Below are 23507 nucleotides of genomic sequence, written 5' to 3' on the forward strand. Positions count from 1 at the left end.
GAGATAGACTGGTTGGGGAGATGAGTGATGTGTAAGAGACAGAAACTGGTCCTGAGGGTGTGACTTGTGTGTGTGTGTGTGAGAGAGAGAGAGAGAGAAGAGACTGGTTGTGGTCCCTAAGGTCATTTGCGTGACCGTAGACCGATTCTCCAAGATGGCGCACTTTGTCCCCTTGCCAAAGTTGCCTTCTGCACCTGACCTAGCCAAATCTCATCGCCCAGCATGTCTTTAGACTTCACGGTCTTCCGTAGGATATAGTCTCCGATCGAGGACCACAGTTTACTGCTCGATATTGGAAAGCACTGTGCAAACGCTTTAGTGTGCAACTTAGTCTTTCGTCTGTGTTCCATCCCCAGACTAATGGGCAAACAGAACGGACTAACTGAACCTTAAAGACTTTTCTCCGTTCGTTCGTGAATGAACGACAAGATAATTGGGCCAAGTTACTCCCGTGGGTGGAGTTCTCGTATAATAATCACACGCATGCTGCTACTGGAAGTTCACCTTTCCTCGTTGTCTATGGGAAGCAACTTCGACCGCCCTTGCCTTCGCCTGAACCTAGTGCACTTCCGGCAGTGCAACTTTCAGCCCGCCAGCTTCTTTCCTTATGGACTTAAGTTCTATCCAGGGAAAGCTCCATAACGCCGCCCAGTCCGCCAAGGAATGGGCGGATAGGCATAGTCAGCCAGCACCTGTTTTCCTTCCTGGAGACCGCGTCTGGCTTAGTACTAAGAATCTACAGCTACGAATCCCGTCTTGAAGACTAGCTCCGAGATTCTGTGGGCCTTTTCGAGTCGCTGAACAAATGGGAGCAGTCTCATACAGACTACGCCTACTCTCCTCCATGCGCATACATGACGTCTTCCATGTGTCATTGCTGAAGCCTCTTGTTTTATCCAGATACCACTCCCGGGCTCCTGAGCCATCGGATCCTTCAGTACCGGACAATGTTACGTATCAAGTATGTGAGATCTTGGATGTCCGGTTCCATCAACGACGCTGGGAGTACTTGCTTGCCTGGGAGGGTTGCGGACCAGAGGATAATTCTTGGGAACCGGCCCATAACATCCTTGACAAGGACTTATTACGGCAGTTCCATCTGGACCACCCAAGTAAACCTGGACCAGCTAAGAGGGGAGGTACTGTTACGGTTCTGGCCGTGAGCGCCGCGACCAGACCCTTACCTCTGTGCTCCTGGACCTGTTCCAGGAGCACGGAACAGGCTGAACAGGCCTGGCTTGCGGCCTGTTTGGTGGCGTCCCCGCGGGGACCACACCGCCGGGAAGCCTCCCATGGACGCCCTGCTTCTAGGCACGCGCGCGTGCCACTTGGGTGCTTTTCTAGGCCGTTTCCCGCCAGTGGTGACTCCGCCCAGTTCCTGACATCAGACGCCGCGTCCTTGATAAGCTGGCCGTGGACACTCAGTCTTTGCCTTGCAACGGGTTTACCTCCTGGTTCCCTGTTGCTTCGTGCCCCGGAGTGAGCTGCCTTGGTACTCGCTCCATTCCTGCTTGCCTGCTACGGTTCCTGCCTGGTTCCAGTACCGGAGTCTTGCTACAGTTCCTGCCTGGTTCCAGTACCCGAGTCTTGCCTCAGTTCCTGTCTACTGTTCTAGTTTGGTTCCAGTTCTCAGTCCTGATCATCAACCCACCTACGGGCTCCTCCCGGAGGGGGGGGGGGGGGGGCTTCGGCTTCCAAGGGTGAAGCCGCTTAAGTCCCAGCGGCTGGGCTCCTACGGGCTCCTCCCAGGGGAGCACCAGCTTCCAGGGTGAAGAGCACCTCTATGTCCTGCCTGAACATCTGCCTCCCGGCCTGCTGTATACTAGAGACATTGAACTCCTATCCCAGTCTCCTGCAGGTCGGCCCAAGGGTCCACTAAATTGAGACTCCATAACAATTTTACCATGAAATTAAGAAAGAAGATGAATATTTTTTATAATCCCCCTGTCAGGGAGTGTATAAGAAACTCCCTCAGAACACCTTAAAGGACTGGCCACAGCCATCTGACCCAGTCCTCCTTAACAGCCAACCTAGGAAGATCCCTCCAGCTTTGGATAAGAAGGCAGAGCCCAGAAGAGAACAGAGGTCCCAGAGAGAAGGCAGGAAGCCAGTCTATGCAAAAACTGCATACACCTGATTGTTGTGAGACTGCTGAAGTAAGCCACCTCTGCACTGTACTTTTGGTTTTCCTTACAAATAAAGAGTTCCTTTGTATGGAACCAGCTGGTGTTTAGCCCCCTTTTTGTACTCCTGACTGTTTCCCAACCCAGGGCCACTCCTGAGCGATCATATATGGTGTACAAAGTGGGATCCTTATTCTAAGTGGGAAGCACAGACAGGAGCCCACAGAGCCTGAAGAAAAAAAAATTTTTATTAAATCTTTTCTTGGGGTCTGGCCATAGGAACAGCATGGAAATTTGTTATATCAGGCCAAAGGGATTAGCCCCGCCTGAAGCAGCTAACAAAATAAGCAGTTAATAAGGGCCAGAAAGGCTTTTTGGTTTTTCTGTAATTCTCATCCCCAGAGACTCACCATCTTCTTTGCTATGGAGTGGCTGGTACATATCCTGGCAGAGGGCCAACAGCAGCTATAGAAGTTTGGGCAAGCTGCACCCAGCAACAGGGGTGCTGGTGCAGATTGCCCAAGCCATGCAAACTGCCACAACCCAGATGAATCTGTTACCTCAGGTCCTAAGATAAAAGCAGGGGAGGATCCAGAGATCTTCCTGAAAAACCTTGCAGATCCTTCACCTCCAATTCAACCATTAGGGTTTCTCCCACTTACTTTGTACAAAAGTAATTTTCCAGTTCAACTCAGTAAAGTGATAATTTTTCTCATATGATGGACTTCCAAACTTGAACCATAAAACCAAGGAATAGAGGCAATATTTCTGCCATGACCCTCTGTACCAGTTCAGTGGCCATCATTATGACTACGAGTATAATTTTGTTTTACCTTATTTACATTAATACTTGCATTGTGCCATAGGGTGTAATTTTAATAGACAACATATTAATATGTGTTTGGAAATTCTTCTAAATCAGGCTAGTGATACCTAATATATATGGGACTGTTTCTGTACCTTTTTTTACATTTTTATTTATTCATTATTCAATTTTACAATCAAGAAAGTTTATCACTTGACATAGAATTTCAAGTCTATCATCACATCATAAATAAAGAAAAAAATATATATACAGCTTTATCTTAACACAAGGAAAACTGATCCATAACTTCAAGTTAAGTCCTAAAGAAAAGGAAAATCCTAATTAAGTTTATATAACATACTGTAATATTTTAATTAGAAATCACTTTATATTATTAGTTAAGCATTACAGTTGGGGGTTACATTCCAACTAAAATTTCCTTGTCGATGTTTGGTCTCCTATAAAGGTACGAAATTTATTTTCTTTATACCCTTTCAATTAGTTCAATTTTTAGAAAAAAAGAAAGAAGAAAAAGAACAGGATAGTGAGAAAAGTGGTATCTAGAGTCTGGTGTATGAACATCTCCAATACAAGGTTATGTTCTCTCTAGAATAAAAGGTTTCTGTACCTTTCTACCACATTTCTTGGTCGCTGATTGCATCTCTTGGCACTTAAGGATGTTCACATTCTCCATATGATCCACAGAATAGTTGCTGGATATAGACAACTCTATCAACAATGCCGTTATTGCATTTTTCACCTTTAACACAATATCTAGTATTCTAGCTTCAATCATCCTATCTACCAGTTGGAATAGGAATGTCCCAGATGATCACATCTTTATTCTCTTCTCTTCTATTAAGGTTGTGCTTCCAAGGGTTATTTTGTACATTGATGTTATAAACATTTAAACAGTTTCTAACATGGATCATTTCATGGCATTCCAGATTACTAAACATTTAAATAGTTTCACTTTGGGCAGTGTCTTGAAATAGGTTGGTTTTGTGCATACCTTGACGGGAATGAAGCTCATTCATAACCCAGGATAGGCTGTCCATGATCTCAATCTCTCATATTTACTGTTAATGCTCTTCTTAATACTTGCATTTTGCTAGAGAGCACTTCTTTCTAGAGTTTATAGGATATCATATGTATAGGCAGCGTATAACAGTGTGCTTACAAGTTCTTACCAGGCTAGTGATGCTCAATATAATTTGAACTATTTTGTATCTTTCTGCCACCGTTTTTTGGTGTTTGATTGCATCCCTCTGTACTTAATGGTCTTCTCACCCTCCATACCATAGCCTGAATAGTTGCTTGGTATTGAAATCTCAAACACAAAATGCTGCTCTTGTTTCTTTCTCCTTTACCACAATGTCCAGCAATCTCCCCCGTCACCCACGCACGAAACCTTGGAGTCATAACTGACAAGGAACTCTCCTTCAAGAACCACATCTCCACAAAAATCAAAGAAGGATATCACAAACTCCTAACACTACGACACCTAATACCATTCCTATCACCCAATGATTTCCGAACAGTACTCAAACTTCTCATCTTCTCCAACCTTGATTACTGCAACTCTCTACTATTCAACTTACCTCTCACCACCATCTGACCTCTCCAAATCCTACAAAATACAGCCGCCAGAATACTCACAGGAACAAGAAAATTCAACCATATTACTCCAACCCTCATTTCACTACACTGGCTCCCAATAAAATACAGGATTGACTACAAAATACTAACCATAGTTCACAAAATAATATACGAAAAACAAACTGGCTCAGCGCATCCATAAAACTCCACGCACCAAATAGAAACCTCCGATCAGCAAACAAAGGCCTACTAAAAATCTCACCAACACGTCACAAACTTATTTCAACTCAGATGAGAGCCATATCCCTTGGAAGCCCCGAACTATGGAACTCCCTCCCAATGGACTTGAGAACACAACAAAATTTAAAAACCTTCAAAAAAGAGCTAAAAACTTGGATGTTTACAAAAGCCTAACAAAACTCCTACTGACTCTTTACCTAATCGTCTTTACCAGCTTAGCCCTGACGTTACCAGAACAACCCTATGAATAAATATATACCTTAATCTCTAATAACCATGTCAACAAATTTACGATTGTAGAAATCGACCTTTTGTAAACCGTTGTGATGGCGAAACCGAACGACGGTATATAAAACTCGACAAATAAATAAATAAATGTCCAAGTTTTTTGTTTGCATCAAGCTTCTTATTGTTTGGAATGGGGATGTCCCATCTGATCACAACTTCTTCCAGCTCTTCAATTCTAGGGTTGTGGTCCCAGTATTTTTCTGGTACAGTGTTGCTATGGTGCTTACAAAATTTCTAATGGAGGAGTTGTACCTTTCTTTTTACAGGGCTTCTGACATCAGCACATCACATCCAGGAATGAGATGTGTAGCCATTTCCAGTTTTGTTTTATAGGATCTGCATTTATCATTTTTTTCTATGTTGACAGTGAACCATCTCATCTGTAGTCCACTTGCCTGTGCTGCAATAATCACTCTCTCAGCTTTAGGTCTAAGTTCAGCCTTAAGCACTGCTCTGTCACATCTTGGTCCACCAAGGATTTCTGAAACAACTCTTTGTATCTCCCATTGTATTTGTGCTTCTGCCAATTTTATTTCCTTTTTTTTTTGTCTGATTCTTTAATTAGTTTATTCTCTTGGCTTGCAAATTCTGTTGCTTCTTTCCCCTTGTGTACTGGTGGGTTCTCACTCAGTCCATTTATTTGACAGAATTAATGTCCAGGCTTAAGAACAGAGCTTGATGGTGGCCATTTGCTTTCGTTCTTCAGCACATTTTGGGCATTTGGATCTGTTGATGCCATTAAGTATGCCTGAAGGCTTATGATGGCAACACTGAGATCCATACCTTCAGCTTTAGGGTTGTACAATCTCAGTGTACACTGGTTCTTATGGATTATCTGATGGGTGTGGAGTAGCTTTCTTGTTCTATCGCATCTAATTTTTATGGGATCAGTCTACTCTTTCAAAGTTGGATGAGAGTGCAGGGATTACAAATTGATTGATAGCTTAAATCTCATTCTGTGCTGATAAAACACTTTTCAATATCACATTAAATCTCCTGCACTGCGCTTTACTGATCTTTATCCTTAATGATTTGTGATGAATTGTTCCTCCTTATGCTGTTCCTAGGGTTTTATATAAAACTTTCTTCTCAGATGCCCTTACAAGTCAGATCGCATCCACTTTCCAAAGGTAGTGTGTGGTTCCTTTCATGCAGTTTCAAGTGGATTTTCTGTTTGAAAACATTTTCACATTCAGAATATTTCTATGGTTTCTCTCAGGGTAGTGCCTCCAAATGGGTTTGTTTGTGCAAACCTTAACAGGAATGAACCTCATTCATAAGCCAGGGTATGTTGGGAATAATCTCAATCTCTCAGATGTAATGCTAATGCCCATCATAGTACTTACATTGAGCCAAAGAGAGCCGCCTCCTGGACTTAATAGGGTGCAATTTTTATAGACAACATATCAAGGTATGCTTGGAAATTCTTGACAGGCCAGTGGCATCCAATATAATTGGATCTATTTCTGTATCTTTCTGCTACATATTCTTGGTCTCTGATTTCATCTATTCACATTTAAGGATCTTCACTTTCTCCATATATTTCACAGAATAGTTGCAGGGTACTGATATCTCTATCAGCAATGCATTTCTTTTCTTTTCCTAATTCACTATGATATCTGGTTTTCCAGCACTGATCTTCCTGTTGGTGGGACTAGGTATGTCCCTGGTGAGCACAATTTCTTCATTCTCTTCTATTTTAATAGGATTGTGCTCCTAGTAAGTTTTTTCTTTTGTACATCAATGTTATAATGTTTACAGTTTCCAATGAATAAGCCATACCACCTTGTTGTGCCTTTCTGTATACAGCCTTTCTGCCATTAGCACTTCACATCCAGTGATGAAATGTAACCATTTACAGTTATGTATTTCAGAATCTGCATTTTTCCAATTTTACCAGTCTTTTCTATGCTGGCTGTGAATCATCGTGTCTCTAATTCACTATCCTGACTCTGCAATTATCAATCTCTCATCTACAAGTCTGAGTTTACCTTCTCTCTGATATGTATTTTTTCATGTTTTCTTAGAGCAGATTTTTTACTGAAGCTTTTATCACAGTCAAAACATATAAATGGTTTCTCTCCAGTGTGTATCATTTCATGCACTCGAAGGCTGCCTTTCTGATTGAAACATTTGTCACATTCAGAACATTTAAATGGCTTTTCACCAGTGTGAATCCTTTCATGTCGTCTTACTAAGGATTGACAAATGAAACTTTTATCACATACAGAACATTTAAATGGTTTCTCTCCAGTATGCATTCTTTCATGTTTTCGTAGGTTAGATTTTTGTCTGAAAGTTTTATCACATTGAAAACATTTAAATGGCTTCTCTCCAGTGTGCAATCTTTCATGTACTTTAAGGGTAGATGTTTCTCTGAAAGTTTTATCACATTCAAAACACTTAAATGGTTTCTCTCCAGTGTGCATTCTTTCATGTTTTTTTAGGTTGGCTTGTTGGCTGAATCTTTTATCACATTCAGTACATTTAAATGGTTTTTCCCCAGTGTGCACTCTTTCATGTACTATTAGCTCTGATTTTTGTCTGAAACGGTTATCACATTCAGAACATTTAAAAAGTTTTTCAACATTGTGCATTTTTTTATGGTTCATTAGACCACATTTATTGCTGAAGCCTTTATCACATTCTGAACATTTAAATAGTTTTTCTCCACTGTGCATATTTTTATGGTTCCTTAGATCATATTTATTACTGAAGCTTTTTTCACATTCAGCACATTTAAACATTTTCTCTCCAGTGTGTATTCTTTCATGTCGCCTTAAATCGTATTTATTACGAAAGCATTTGGCACATTGTGAACATGTAAATGGTTTCTCTCCTGTGTGGGTCATTTCATGGCGATGGAAGCTGCCTTTATAACCAAAACATTTCTCACATTCAGAACATTTATATGGTTTTTCTCCAGTGTGGCTTCTTTCATGAATTATTAGGTCTGATTTTTTAATAAATCGTTTATCACATTCAAAACATTTAAATTGTTTTTCTGTCTTGTGAGTCATTTCATGGTGTTGCAAGCTTCCTTTATGATTGAAATATTTATCACATTTAGAACATTTAAACAGGTTGTCTCCTATGTGGGTGAGTTCATGCATTTTCAGTTTGTCTTTCTGGTGGAAACATTTATCACATTCAGAACAAATATATGGTTTCTCTCCAGTGTGTGTCATTTCATGTGTGCGCAGGGCACATTTCTGACTGAAACATTTAGCACATTCAGAACATTTAAATGGTTTCTCTCCAGTGTGCGTCATTTCATGCACCCGCAAACCAACTTTGTGGCTAAAACTTTTATCACATTCAGAACATTTAAATAGTTTATCTATCATGTGGATCATTGCGTGCGATCGCAGGCCACTTTTATTACTGAAACATTTATCACATTCAAAACATTTAAATGGTTTCTCTCCAGTGTGGATTCTTTCATGTATTTTTACATCATATTTTTGTCTGAAACACTTATCACATTGAGGACATCTAAATGGTTTTTCACCAGTGTGGATTCTTTCATGTTTTCTTAGATCAGATTTCAGAGTGAAGCTTCTTTCACATTCAGAACATTTAAATCTTTCTTTCCTAAGTGAAATTTCTGATGAATTGAAAGCTGGGATCTGTTTGTAAAATACTTTTCACACTCAGTACACTTAAAAGGCTTGTCTCTTCTGTGCAACTTTTTGTGTTCTCTCAGGTTCGACTTCCTACTAAATCTTTCTTCACCAGCAGTACACTGAAATGTGTTTCCTCTTGAGTGAATTCTTACATGTCTTTCCAACTCAGCTCTGCTAGGAAAGCATTTTTCACACTGAGTACAGTATAATGGTTTCTTTTGCATGTGAATTTTTCTGTCTGCTGATAGCTGTGATTGCTTAGGGGCTCTTTTTTCCCCTTCCGTACCTATAATAATTTTCTCCGTTTTATGAAATTCATTGAAACAAGTGTGACTTGCCCATTCAGTGAATTTGTTTCCATATTCAATCTTTTCTTGGAACTCAGAAGAATGTGAGTTTATGGTGAAAGTTTCCCAAATATCAGTAATATCAGTACTTTTAAAAGGTCTCTCTCCTTCATTGAGTCTCAGAGTTTCTACAAGATTTGGACAGCAGTTGGAATTTCTCTCTTGCTCAGGACATGTGTTTGGTTTCTCTCCTTTTTGAGCATTTTCTTCCACACTGGATGGTGTTACTCTACTGATACCACCTTCACAGTCAGCTGAAGGATCTAGGCTGCCTCTTGTGGAGTCTCTGGGTTCCCATTCCTCCCTCTGTTGACCATCACACATTTTCTGAACCTTAATAATGTTCCCAAATCCATCATCTGTTGGATAAAGATAGCAGTATGCTTATTAATGTTAAAATATGGAGAAGAACATATACAGGGAAATATCCCATATGATTATTTAAAGATATTTGCTCAGGTAAGGCTCCATATGACATTTAACAGGAAGTGATATTGCTTGTGGACAAGAACAAGAGAGCAAAAGCAAACAAACAGAGGGAAATGGACCATGCCTGATCTCATCTTGCTGGTTCTGTGCATCTCCCAGTTTATGTGGTGTTTCCCTTCACTTACAGTCACTAACCAAAAACTCCGCAACACCCTGCTGGAGACCTGGGATTCATTCTGGACCCAGAATTCCTCAGAGCTGTCAGTTTAAGATAAATGAATTCTAATGACATAACAACTTAAATGTAACTCAAAGCTAATAAGAATAAACTGCTTCAATAAGTACAGCCCAATATACAGTGATAGCTGGATAAGTACTCACTTATCCAGCTAAGTAGCAGCTGCTGAATATCCAGTTAAGTTCAGCAGCCACCACTTAGCTGGATAAGTCACTTATCTAGCTAAGTAGTTAGCTGGATATCTAGATGGGTGAATCAGGATGACACTACTTGTCCAGTTAAGTTAACAAGATAAGTTAGACCTGAAATGGAGCAAGTCTAACTTTGCCAGGTAAGCAAAGCCATACTGCTGAATATCCCATGTAAGACAGCCAGGTAAGCTTTATCCTACTAACTTACTTAGCCATTTTTTTTAAATTATCTACCTCATAAACTTTTAAACATTTCACATCAGGTATTTATTACAAAATAATTTTTTGCTCACCAATCTTGGTATCCATATCCTTCTCTCTTCTCTCCAGCTGGTCGCCGACATGAAGCTCTTCCATTTTCAGGATCTCCACTATGGGTTCAGGATTGTAACCTTGACTGCCTGTTAGAAAAATGGGAAAATATCTTGGATTTTTAATAGGCATGCGTATTGACTTAAGAAAAGCAATACTTGGCTACAAGTGAGATGATGAGAATGCTGTAAACTCTAAAAATGAAAGTAGTCTGGTGGAAGGAGTTAATGACCCTCTGTCAGATCAGTAGCTAGCCTATGGTTAATGTGACTATGGCCACAGCGGTTACTGCCCTAAGGTACTGAAGCGCTGCACCACCCTGCGGCCCCGAGAGTTCTCGGGATGAGGCAGAGGAAGCAGGAAAAGCATGAGGCCTGGGCATCATTATCAGGCCGCGACCCCATCCCTAACTGTGACAATACTCTGTCACTGCTACCCTCCCAATTCAGACCATGCTGGGCTCTGCCAGAGTCAAAAACATTATTCGGTTGCTGGCTATTTAAACCATTCAGGGCTCCCTAGAAATCTAAGGTATACCACATGGTTCAAGCAGCTTCTTAAACTGGGAACTGTGTGGGAGGGCATGGGGACTGGGAGATTAGCAGTGAGAGGGAATGAACAGAGAGGAGGAGATGAGGGTGGGTTTGTGGAGAGAGCATTGACTGAAGGACTGGGTGAGCAAGGACTGAGATTGGGAACGGAAAGCACAGGAACTGGGAGGATTAGTGTCAGGGGAATCTTGGGCAGGAGTGGATGGGGCCCAGTTGTTTCAGTAGGGAGTGAAACATAGAGGGTGGGAGTGGGGACTGAGAGATTGGTTGGGAGGGGATTGGCAGGGTCTGGGAGATTAAGGATGGGTGTGCATGGAGAGCAGCAATTAGGAGGTCAGTGATGACTGGGGGATTAGGTGAATGAAGGTTGGAGTTGGTGGGACTGGGGTGTGATTATGGAGAATGATACACTAGGAACTGGCATTATGAATGAGGATGTGTGGGACAGGGAGCAGGTGGTGTGAGAGGGGTATATGATATGCAGCTAGGAGGGATTAGCAGTGGGATGTGAGATAAGGGCTGAAAGATGGAGAAAGAGCAAGAGATGATGTGAAGATCCAAAGGATTGGTGAGAGGCAGTGAGAAGAGATGAGAGAGAAAGAGGAGAAATGGGAAACTGGGTAATGGATAACAGACATGAAATGGATGTTTTTTTTGGGTTGGCCCTTTAGGGTGGTGGCAGCCCTGTGATGTTGGGAGATGCAATCAGAGACCAAGAAAATGTGGCAGAAAGATACAGAAATATTCCCACTCATATTGGATGACCTTGGTCTGATTAATAAGAAATTTCAAGCGCATCTTGATATGTTGCCTTTTAAGATTACATTTTATGAACTCCAGATGGAGGCTTTCTCTGGTAGAATGCAAGTAGTAAGAAGGGCATTAGTCATAAATTTGAGGGACTGGGATTATCTCCAACATGCCATAATTTATGTATGAAGTTCATTCCTGTGAAATGTACTGACTGATAATACCTTCATTCAAAAATCTGGTCTAAGAAATAAAATAAGAACATAAGAAATTGCCATGCTGGGTCAGAGGGTCCATCAAGTCCAGCATCCTGTTTCCAACAGAGGCCAAAACCAGGCCACAAGAACCTGGCAATTACCCATTTGAAGAAAATTCCTTTCCTCCCCCCATGAGAAAAGCCATTTAAATGTTCTGAATATGATCAGTGTTTCAGTTGTAAATGTAACCTATTTGGCTAATTTTCAGAAGCCCGCGCATGTGAAAATGGGGGGTTATGTGTGTGACTGGGCGTTGCGGACACCGCACGCATTTTTTTGAAGGGCCTGGCCCTGCGCCATTCAGTGCTGTCCCAAGGAAGCGCACACCAACAGCTTACTTACTGGCTTACTTGCTTTATGCCAATTTTTTCCACTTTCCTAGATATCTATATACACCTTCCTGCTCTAATTCCTTTATATTGCAATCTTCAGTCAGGAAGAAGTTTTCAATTTTGCTTAATTTTCTTTTAAGGAAAGTTGCCTTTGCATATTTATCCAGGCCAAACCAAGAAACTATACATCACAAGAAGTTGTTCTCTTACATAAGTATCACAGGAACTGTAGAATTTCAAATCATCTATAAATTGTGAAATGTCATTGGCAGGAGACTGGTTGCACTAGGATTAAGTCTAATTCCATAACCCAAGGAATTAAAGTACTCAGTAGATTTAATGCCAGACAAAATAAAAGAGGTGACAGGTAGTTTCCCAGAAATATTCCTCACTGGATCTCTTCATGACTTCTTAGGCCTGCTTTGAATGAAGCTTTTATTACATTCAGAATTTTTGAATGATCTAGGTCCCATGTAGATCATTTCATGCTGTTGAAGGTGGCCTTTCTGAGTTTAGCTTTAATCACATTCAGAAGATTTAAACTGTTTCTGTCCACTGTGGATTTTTTTTTTTATTTCTTAGACCAGATTTTTGAATGAAGGTATTATCACAGTCAGTACATTTAAAAGGCCTCACCGCTATGTGCATCATTTCATGCTATTTAAGGGGTCAATTTTAAGACTCGCATGCACACATGGACACGGCTATTTTATAACACGTGTGCGTGGCAGATTTTAAAATTTATGCGTGCATATGTGGGCGGATGGCCTCCTCTGCATGCAGGGGGAGGGAATTTTAAAAGGCCACGCACGGTGACAGGAGTAGGGCTTCTCCAGTTCCCTCCAAGTCCACTCTAATTAAGGAGCGGACTGGGAGGGAACTTCCCTATACCTCTACCTAACCTTCCTACCCTTTCCCCTCTCCTCTCCTCTCCTCTCCTCCCCAACCCCTAAACTCTTCCTAGCTACTTATTTTACTTAAGGATCTTTGCTTTATCTATACCAGTGGTCCCCAACCCTGTCCTGGGGCCCACCAGCCAGTCGGGTTTTCAGGATATCCACAATGAATATGCATGAGAGAAAATTTGCATGTTATGGAAGCAATGCATGCAAATTCTCTCATGCATATTCATTGTGGATATCCTGAAAACCCGACTGGCTGGGTTGGGGACCACTGCTCTATACGATCCACAGAACAATCGCTAAGTACTGTCATTTCTATCAACAATGCCATTCTTCTGCCTCTCCGTATCCAGGCCTTCTGACATCAGCACACCACATTCTGTGACGAGGTGTGTAACCAGTTCAAGTTCTTTTCCAAAGAATCTGCATTTGTCCGTTTTACCAGTCTTTTCTATGCTAGCTGTAACCTATTATGTTTCTGCTGCAATTGGCAATCTTTCATTCATAGGTTTGAATTCACCTCTTCTCATCCATTGCTGTGACAAATCTTGATTCTCTGTGGGGTTGCTGAAGTAGCTTTCTGTAATTCCCACTGTTCTTATGCTTCTGCCAATTATCCTTCCTCGCTTGCTGGTTTGATTTGTTACTGAGTTTTTCTCTTGTTTAGCTAATTTGGTAGCTTCTTTCCTTTCATGTGCTGGTGGATTTTCAGTTATTTTCTCTATTCGCCAAACAATTATCCTAACTTAGGGCTGGATTTTCTAATGTCACAAGGAACAGTGAATCCCGCGGTAATGGGGGGCAGGAGGCGGGCCTGCGAAAGCCGGCAGCAATCGCACCACCGCGATATTATTGCTGCCGGCTTTCGCACCCAGTAGCGCCACCGTGAAAGGTGGTACTATTGGTGGCGATAAGGGGGTCTTACCTTTTCGCCGCCAGCGATGTTTCCACGGCATCTGCCCCGACGCCGCCCCAACTCCTCCTCTTCCAGTCCCAATGCCGCCCCGCCCCTATCTAGCTATTGCACGAGAAAAGGGACAGAAAATGATCCCCTAAAGGACTGAGGATGCTTTTCGCAGGAGAAGTTTCTCCAAATGGATTTGTTTTGCACATACCTTGCCAGGAATGAACCTCATTTGTAAACCATGGCATGTTGGGGATGATCTCAATCTCTCAAATTTACTGCTGAAACCCTTCTTAGTACTTGCATTGTATCAAAGAGTTTTGGATCATTTGATGTTCTCTTAGGACATATTTGCAACTGAGGCTTTTATCACATTCTGAACCCTTAAATAGTTTCTGTCCTTTGTAAAATTTCTAATGAATTGTAACACATGCTCTAGAAGTAGATTTTTTTTACAATCTGTAAAATTAAAAGACTGGTCTCATCTGTGCCTATTTTTATGTACAGCTAAGATTTGACTTCCTAAATATTTTTTTAACGTTAGTTCCAGTAAACTTTTTCTCTCTTCATATTATTCCTGAATCCATATTCTATTGAATAAAATTGAGACTAAGACCATTAATGTTATATCTAAGGAGAGAGAGATTCACTCCTCATTCTCAGGTCGATACAGTTATGCCACGTTAGAAAGAGTGCGGCAGTGCCAGGCGCACCCTCGTTCCCCGCACGCACAGTGCTCTTCACCTACCGCTCGATACTCTCTTCAAATTGCATGCAAATGCATGCCGCGTCTGCGAAGCGTTAGGCGAAGGTTAGGCCCGCGCAACCCATTTTACTGTATAGAGCGCCTATACAGTATCCTGGGTGCGCGGGCCTAACGCTTCACGGCCACGCTGGTATCTGTCATTTCAAATGTCATTTCAAATGACAGGTACCAGGAAGTGGACAGTTATGTTCTCCGATGCTTGGCAAACTTTCCCCCAGCCCCCGCTCACCTGCCCTGGCCGCGTCCGGTCTCCGGTGCAGCCCCAGTCCTGTCCCCTCCTCCCGAAGCAAAAAAAAAAAAAAAACCGAAAAAGTAGCAAGAGAGCGAGGGGAGAGACGGGCAATCCTAGGCTCGGGCCTGCTAGTCCCTTCTCCTCTCCTCCCGAAGCAGGGCGCGAAAAGCAGCCTTGCTCCGGGAGGAGGGGGGGGGGCAGTTTAAAGCGACGAAGCGACTTACTTTTGCAGCCCCCCCCCCTCCGGACATCGGCGACGACCACGGCTCCAGCCTCCAGCCTCCAGCTGTCAGACAGACGCATCGCACGTGGGAAAGCGGCCCCTATGCGTGCAATTGGCTGCTCAAGACGTGACGTCACGACGTTTGGCATCACAGCATTTGACGTCACGTCTTGAGCAGCCAATTGCACGCATAGGGGCCGCTTTCCCACGTACGATGCGTCTGACAGCTGGAGGCTGGAGGCAGGAGCCGCGGTCGTCGCCGATGTCCGGAGGGGGGGGGCTGCAAAAGTAAGTCGATTCTTCGCTTTAAACTGCCCCCCCCCCCTCCTCCCGGAGCAAGGCTGCTTTTCGCGCCCTGCTTCGGGAGGAGAGGAGAAAGGGACTAGCAGGCCCGAGCCTAGGATTGCCCGGTCATCGTCGCCGAAGTCCGGAGGGGGGGGGGGGCCTGCAAAAGTAAGTCGCTTTGTCGCTTTAAACTGCCCCCCCTCCTCCCGGAGGAGGGGGGGGGGCAGTTTTCGCGCCCTGCTTCGGGAGGAGAGAACAAGGGACTGCAGGCCCGAGCGTAGGATTGCCCGTCTCTCCCCTCGCTCTCTTGCTACTTTTTTTTCGGGTTTTTTTTTTTTTTGCTTCGGGAGGAGGGGACAGGACTGGGGCTGCACCGGAGACCGGACACGGCCAGGGCAGGTGAGCGGGGGCTGGGAGAAAGTTTGCCGTCTACCCTTACCCCTGCCTCTAACGCTGGGGTAAGGGTAGGCGGTAAGTTAGCAGGGTAAACGCACGGCAAAACGGCAGGGTAAAAAAGCGATAGTCGGGGCGCGTGTTACTGTATGGGAGGGAATAGCTAATTCGCTCGTTTACATTTAATATACATGCCGCGGGCGGAAGGGGTCACCCGGGGATTTTAAGAGGTGGTAGGGATGAGTTAAAGGGGATAGTGTATCGCGGAAAGTGAGTAGAAGGCGAGTTAGGAGCAGGGTAACCGCGGTTGCACTTTACTGTATCGATGTGAGACCCAAGAGCCTGAATGTCCTAACAGAAGTTTTTCAGGGCTGAATAATCTAATGATGGACTATCACTCTCACTGGTAGGACATCTTTTGTCTTCACAGTTTCGGTTGACTCTTGGTTCCCCCCTGCCGATTGATGTACGTCACCGTGGTCGCGTTGTCTGAGAGAACCCTGACGGACTGACCGTGAATTAGTGGGAAAAATGCTTGTAGAGCCAGCCGGACCGCTCTGGTCTCCAGCCAATTGATGGACCAAGATGCCTCCTGCGGGGACCATTGGCCCTGTACCGACTTCCGTAGACAGACCACTCCCCAACCATACAGGCTGGCGTCCATAGTGATTACCGCCAGGGCGGGATCTCCAGAGGCACTCCGCTACTCAAGTTGCTCGGACACAACCACCAATCCATGCTGACCCCTGGGTCAGCGGCAACGGCAGACGAAATTCTTACGATACTGGGTTCCAACGGGAGAGTAACACTGACTGCAAAGGTCGCATATGAGCAAAAGCCCAGGGAACCAATTCCAGTGTGGAAGTCATTGACCCCAACATCTGTAAATAGTCCCAGACGATCGGTATCTGTTTGGATAACAATCTTCGAACTTGCGCCTGTAATTTGAACATTCGCTCCTGTGTTAGGGACACCGTTCCCAGACGAGTGTCGAACAAAGCTCACAAAAACTCCAATGACTGAGAAGGTACCAGGTGACTCGTGGATACATTGACTATCCAACCTAGTGTGTGCAACAATTGAAGCACCTGCTGAACCGCTGCTCGACAGAGTGTCTCCAACTTGGCGCGAATCAGCCAATTGTCCAAATACGGGTGTACCAACAGACCCTCCCTGCGTAGCTGCGCCGCCACCACTACCGTGATTTTGGTGAAAATTTGAGGCGCAGTCGCAAGGCCGAACGGGAACGCCTGAAACTGAAAATGCTGCCCCAGCATGGCGAACCTGAGAAACTGCTGGTTCTCTGCCCGGATACCGTTGTGCAGATACGCTTCCGTGAGGTCCAAGGAAGCCAAAAACTCCCCCTGTCTTACTGACGCGATCACGGAGCGCAATGTCTCCATACGAAAACGAGGGATCCGCAGACATCTGATGACCCTTTTCAGGTCGAGGATAGGACGAAAAGTTCCTTCCTTTTTTGGTACCATGAAGTAAATGGAATAACAGCCCCTGCGGAGCTCATTGGGTGGCACTGGGACAATCGCGCCGAGATCTCGGAGCCGACCCAGTGTTGCCCGTACCGCCCGGCGCTTGTCTGAAAACCCGCAAGGCGATACCAGGAAACACTGGCGCGACCGGCGTAAAAAATCTAACGCGTAACGGTGTCTTATCACATCTAGGACCCACTGATCCGACATGGTCTGGTCCATTCCTCGTAAAACCGACCTAATCTGCTCCCAATTCTCGGCACGGAGGAATGGACCAGCCTCACATCATTGTGCAGGCTTGCCCCCCTGCACATTCTGACCGGCTCCCGGACGACCAAAACGGTACCCGCTAAAGGACTGCGAATAAGACTGTTGTCTGTTGGCACTGTGACGAAAGGAGGAAGCCAAGCCCCGAGAGGTCCAAGGCTGGCGACCGCTGCGAAAATGAGAGCGAGAAGCCGGAGCTCCCCTGGTCCTTGGTCTGTCCTCTGGCAGCCGATGCACCTTGTTCTCACCCAAGGACTCAATTAGATCTTCCAATTCCTTGCCAAACAACAGCTTGCCTTGAAGGGCAATGAACCCAACCAGGCTTTAGATGTCACATCCGCCGACAAATGACGGAGCCACAGTAAATGCCTTGCAGAGACTGCGGAAACCATAGCCCTGGCAGAGGTTCGAAGTAGATCATAAAAGGCGTTCGCACTATACGCAATCACCGCTTCTAAACGCCCCGCCTGGCGCGCCTCCTCAGGCGATAGAGATTAGTTGGCCAATAATTGTTGTGCCCACCAAAGGCCAGCATGTAAGGAAAAATTGCTGCAAATGGCTGAATAAATTCCTAATGCTGAAACCTCGAAGATCCGCTTGAGTTGTATCTCCAGCTTCCGGTCCTGCAAATCCTTAAGCGCTGTACCCCCGGTCACCGGAATGGTGGTCTTCCTCTGGCAAGGGATAGAGCTTATCCATTGCTTTTGCCACCTTCAGCCCCAAGTCAGGAGTATACTACTCCTTAAAAAGCAAATCCGAGGAAGAAAAATGGAAGGGAAAAGCGGAAGGAGGACCCCGAAGTCCCAAGACGACCGGGTTCATTGCTCCAAGCCGGGACTCTTCCTGTGGAACCTGAATCCCCAATTCCCCCAGAATTTCCGGGATAAGGGACCCCAGTTCATCCTTTCAAAATAGCCGAAATACCTTTGGGTCATCCCCCTCTGTCCCATGGGAACCACGAGGACCCATGGGCCCCTGGTCTTTGTCCCCATCAACCCCCCTTGGTGGTTGGGACAGTAGGTCCTGATCCCCTTGATGTTCCTCTGGCTCATCCGTATCCGTTGTGGAATCTGGATCTCTCCTGGATGTCTGAGGCCGGAGGGGCCGGGACCTGTCCGGGCCCCCTGGAACTGGGGCAGCCTTCGACCGCTTCCCAAATCCTGGCCCCGCGTCTGGGGCAAGGGTATCATGGAGCCTCTTCCTGGCCAGCCTACGGGCCTTAAATGCCTTGTGCATTAATAGGCTTACCGGCCCTGCGCGCCGGTAAGCCTATTTTACATAGGCCTACCGGCGCGCGCAGAGCCCCGGGACTCGCGTAAGTCCCGGGGTTCTCCGAGGGGGGCGTGTTGGGGGCGTGTCGGGGGGCGGTCCCGGTCGTCGCGGCGTTTTCGGGGCGTGTCGGCAGCGTTTTGGGGGCGGGTACGGGGGCGTGGCTACGGCCCGGGGCGGTCCGGGGGCGTGGCCGCGCCCTCCGTACCCGCCCCCAGGTCGCGGCCCGGCGCGCAGGAGGCCCGCTGGCGTGCGGGGATTTACGCCTCCCTCTGGGAGGCGTAAATCCCCCAACAAAGGTAAGGGGGGGGTATAGACAGGGCCGGGCAGGTGGGTTAGGTAGAGGAAGGGAGGGGAAGGTGAGGGGAGGGTGTTAGAGGATTCCATCCGAGGCCGCTCCGATTTCAGAGCGGCCTTGGAGGGAACGGGGGTAGGCTGCGCGGCTCGGCGCGCGCCGGCTATACAAAATAGATAGCCTTGCGCGCGCGATCCAGGTTTTTTAGTAGATACGCGCGGCTCCGCGCGTATCTACTAAAATCCAGCGTACTTTTGTTTGCGCCTGAGCGCAAACAAAAGTAGGCCTATTCGCGCTCCTTTTAAAATCCGCCCCTAAGAGCACAAACTCAGACCCGAACGAAGAATCCGAAGTTGCCCCATCATCATCCCCCTCAGGGATCCTGAAATCAACTGGGCAGTCGGGCCTCGCAGGTCTGTCCCCCGCAGGGACCCTGCGCTGAGGTGACAACCGCGGGGGGAGGTGGTCCTCCCCCCGATCCGCCAGCGAAAAAATGGCCGCCGTTGCCGCCGAAATTGGATTCCCGGCATCTAAAATGGTGCCCGTTCCAGGGCTCCCCGAGAACGGGCCAGCACTGTCAGCCAACTTGATCCCCGCGGACCCGGCACGCGAACGTTTACTGCCCCAGGTCCCGATCGGGGCCGAAGACCCTCCCTCACCTCCCGAGACACAGGAGGAACAGAGGCTCTCTCTGGACAACCGCGCCTGCACGGACCCACAGGCCAGGCCAGGCAGGCACACCGACGCGGCATGCTCTGCCCCAGTGAGGGAGTGTGAGAGAGAGAGAAAAGAAAATAACCCCCCGTGACGGCGATATGGCGCTCGCCCCCCCCCTGCGGGAAGGAAGGAGAAAAAAAAAAGGTAGAAACCAGAACCAAACAAAACAATCTGTATACTTTTTATTTTTTTTAACAAACTATATCGATCACCTCTGGTCCAGATCCAACTGGGGGGAGTGAGCCGGGCACCCCGGTGTCACCCCCAGTGCCGATGGTAAGCCGGTAGATGAGGATCCCCCACTCGTCAGTGGCCTCTTGAATCAGGGGGGATGGTCCCCTCAGGACCTGGCAACCCCCTGGGAGGTGTAAACACGGACCTACAGGCAAGCCTCTGCGGTCCCTAACCCTAAACCTTTTTTTTTTTTAAAAACACTATCTACCAGCCAATACCTAGGCCTCAGCACAGACTGTAGGTTTTGCACCCCTTCCACCTGCTAGGAGACAGAAGAATACTGCCAGACTGTAGGTGGCACCAGCCTAGATATAGGCGGAGTTTTGGTTTGTAAACTTCTGTCTCCATCTGCTAGAGGGGGGCAAAATCCAGGAGTCTGGACTGATCCGGTTACATACAGGGAAGGGTTATTTTTCCCTATATGCAACACCTTGCACTTGTCCACATTACATTTCATCTGCCATTTGGATGCCCAGTCTTCCAGTCTTGCAAGGTCCTCCTGCATTGTATCACAATCCGCTTGTGATTTAAACTACTCTGAATAATTTTGTATCATCCGCAAATTTGATTACCTCACTTGTTGAATTCCTTTCCAGATCATTTATAAATATATTGAAAAGCACTGGTCCAAGTACAGATCCCTGAGAAGAATGACCATTTAATCCTACTCTCTGTTTCTTGTCTTTTAACCAGTTTGTAATCCATGAAAGGACATCGCCTCCTATCTCATGACTTTTTAGTTTTCTTAGAAGCCTCTCACGAGGGACTTTGTCAAATGCCTTCTGAAAATCCAAATATACTAACATCTACCGGTTCACCTTTATCCACATGTTTATTAACCAAATTGGTAGTGCGGTAATAATGGGAGACTTCAATTACCCCATTTTTGACTGGGTAAATGTATCATCGGGACACGCTAGAGAGATAAAGTTCCTGGATGGAATAAATGATAGCTTTATGGAGCAATTGGTTCAGGAACCAACGAGAGAGGGAGCAATTTTAGATCTAATACTCAGTAGAGAACAGGATTTGGTGAGAGAGGTAACGGGGGTGGGGCCACTTGGCAATACTGATCATAATATGATCAAATTTGATTTAATAACTGGAAGGGTGACAGTAAGCAAATCCACGGCTCTCGTGCTAAACTTTCAAAAGGGAAACTGATAAAATGAGAAAAATAGAAAAAAAATGAAAGGAGCAGCTACAAAAGTAAAAAGTGTGCAAAAGGCATGGTCAGAACTAAAAAATAAAATTTCAGACCTATTAGTAAAAATTTGTAACCTGTCATTAAAATCATCTTTCCAGATCATTTATAAATATATTGAACAGTAAGGGTCCCAATACAGATCCCTGAGGCACTCCACTGCCCACACCCTTCCACTGAGAAAATTGTCCATTTAATCCTACTCTCTGTTTCCTGTCTTTTAGCCAGTTTGTAATCCTTGAAAGGACATCGCCACCTATCCCATAACTTATTTTTCCTAGAAGCCTCTCATGACGAATTTTGTCAAATGCCTTCTGAAAATCCAAGTACACTACATCTACAGGTTCACCTTTATCCACATGTTTATTAACTCCTTCCAAAAAGTGAAGCAGATTTGTGAGGCAAGAGAGATGAAAGATGGGGATGAAAGATTAAAAACAAAGAGATCTGAAAAGGAAAAGAGAAAAGCAAAATGAATGGAAATAGAATTTTAAAAAATGTGTGTCTACACCACAAAGATAAGAAGTTAGGAGTCTTGATTATAATGCTTCATTCTTGCTGTGTCTGGTCTGTAGGAGGCGTTTTTCCTGTAAGAAGTGTTTAGATCAGACCATCATCAGCTTTAATCCAAGCTACATCACCTGTTTCACACAGTTCCTCACATGCGCCTGTGACGGTCAGTTTTCCTCTGTTCTCAGATTCCTGGATCTCAATCCCAACTCTTTCTTGCTTAAATCGGATTAAAATGTCAGGTTTGACATGGAGTGAGCCTGTTATGGGAAAAGATAATTATGCTAAGAAACGTTTCCCCGGCACCTATGTTTGGAAGTGAGCTCAGAATTCTGCTGCTTTCAAGGCAGTGCCAGCAGTGCAAAGTTAAGACAAGAGGGTTGCTGCTGTGCTGATCATCATCAGACATCCTTTCTAGCAGTATCCTAATCATTTTAATATTGACATAAGCAAATCCATGAGTCACAAACTGATCTGGTGTTGAGCTACAGGTAACGAGAGAGAAGATACCAGCGTCCAACCCTAATATCAGCAGTGTGGCTGCATCAGGCTTCCAAGAAGGCTGGTGTAAAATGCATGGAGTAGCACTGGTTACAATCAGGCCCACCTTCCACAGTGCATGTGACTTTAATTTTCAACTATGCTGGGAGGAGGGATGACTTGCAGTCATGGAGCTAGGGACAGATTTAAGATTTTGATACCAAAAGAAAGGACGGGAAAGTGGTGGTTGGGTTACCAAAAAGATTGGAGAATGGGAAGAAGTGGTGCAGTGGGGCTGGTGCATGTCCCTAAAAATCAAGCAGGAGCAAGCTCCTCTTCAGCCTAAGTATTTGACATCTTCAATATTTGGAATCCAAGACAGTTGTCTATTTCTGAATATACACTTGCATGCAACAGAGAAGATAAGATGTACCATGCCAGAGCTATTCACCCAATCCCATGCACAGCCTGTAACTAGACAAAAAAAATCAGTGGCCCAATCAATGCATTGGTAGCCAGGGGCATGAAGGAGGCAATGAGATCCAACACATCAAAAGCAATTGTGTATTTCTGCTGTGGTACATGTTTTATATATCAATTTTAAAAAGTTTACAAAATTTATAGTTGTAAAGTATGTGTTTTTTGGTGACAAGGTAATAGTGTGTGTACATTGCTAGAGGTAAGCAGCCTACTATTTTGCTTGCTGATTGTAATATAGAATAAAGTACAACCTTCTGTGAAAGAGGCTGGAGTCTTGTGTGACAGTGTGTCTCCAGCCTGAAGTTGCTTGTCTACCCACATATGGTGTCAGTTTGGGGATTTCTATTCTATGCAAGGCACAGACAGAAACCCAAGTCTCCAATGGGGAGAAGAAGAGAGAGCTTGTAGTGTGTGTGGCATGCCAAAGATGTTATAACTCCCAGCCGCGGCCATCTGCGGCTGGCCCCTCCTACCTCCCTCCGCGGTGCCGGGACCGCTGCCGGCACCTCAGCGATAGTGGGGAGGCATTCCCGTGGCAGGCTCCTGCTCTCCTCCCTCAGGGCAGTCCCTCCTGCCGAGACCCTGCCGTGTTTCCCGAAGGAGGGAGCGGCCCTCGACCTTCTCTTCGCGGCGTCGGGCCACACTGCAGCACTTCCTGGTTTGTCCTCGGCTGGTCCCCTCTTAGGCGAGCGGCCGCTCCTCCCACATGCATTTAAAGGGGCCTCGTCACTTAACCAGCTCCAGCTGCAACAGATATGTCAGGCTTAGGGA

The 23507-nt window shown here is 45.4% G+C and overlaps 1 protein-coding gene across 1 annotated transcript in view; it reads right to left on the bottom strand.

Annotated features, from left to right (window-relative positions):
* Window positions 1-4651: 4651 nt before the first annotated feature.
* The window catches only part of LOC115087346 (zinc finger protein 271-like), a 34614-nt gene continuing 15758 nt past the window's right edge, over window positions 4652-23507 (bottom strand). The window contains 4 exon segments of the mRNA XM_029594451.1: window positions 4652-8641; window positions 8644-9387; window positions 10180-10287; window positions 21908-22036. Coding sequence (XP_029450311.1) covers window positions 7029-8641; window positions 8644-9387; window positions 10180-10287; window positions 21908-22036 — 2594 coding nt within the window. The 3' untranslated portion in view covers window positions 4652-7028.

This window comes from Rhinatrema bivittatum, chromosome 3 (assembly GCF_901001135.1).
Source record: "Rhinatrema bivittatum chromosome 3, aRhiBiv1.1, whole genome shotgun sequence".
Classification (NCBI taxonomy): domain Eukaryota; kingdom Metazoa; phylum Chordata; class Amphibia; order Gymnophiona; family Rhinatrematidae; genus Rhinatrema; species Rhinatrema bivittatum.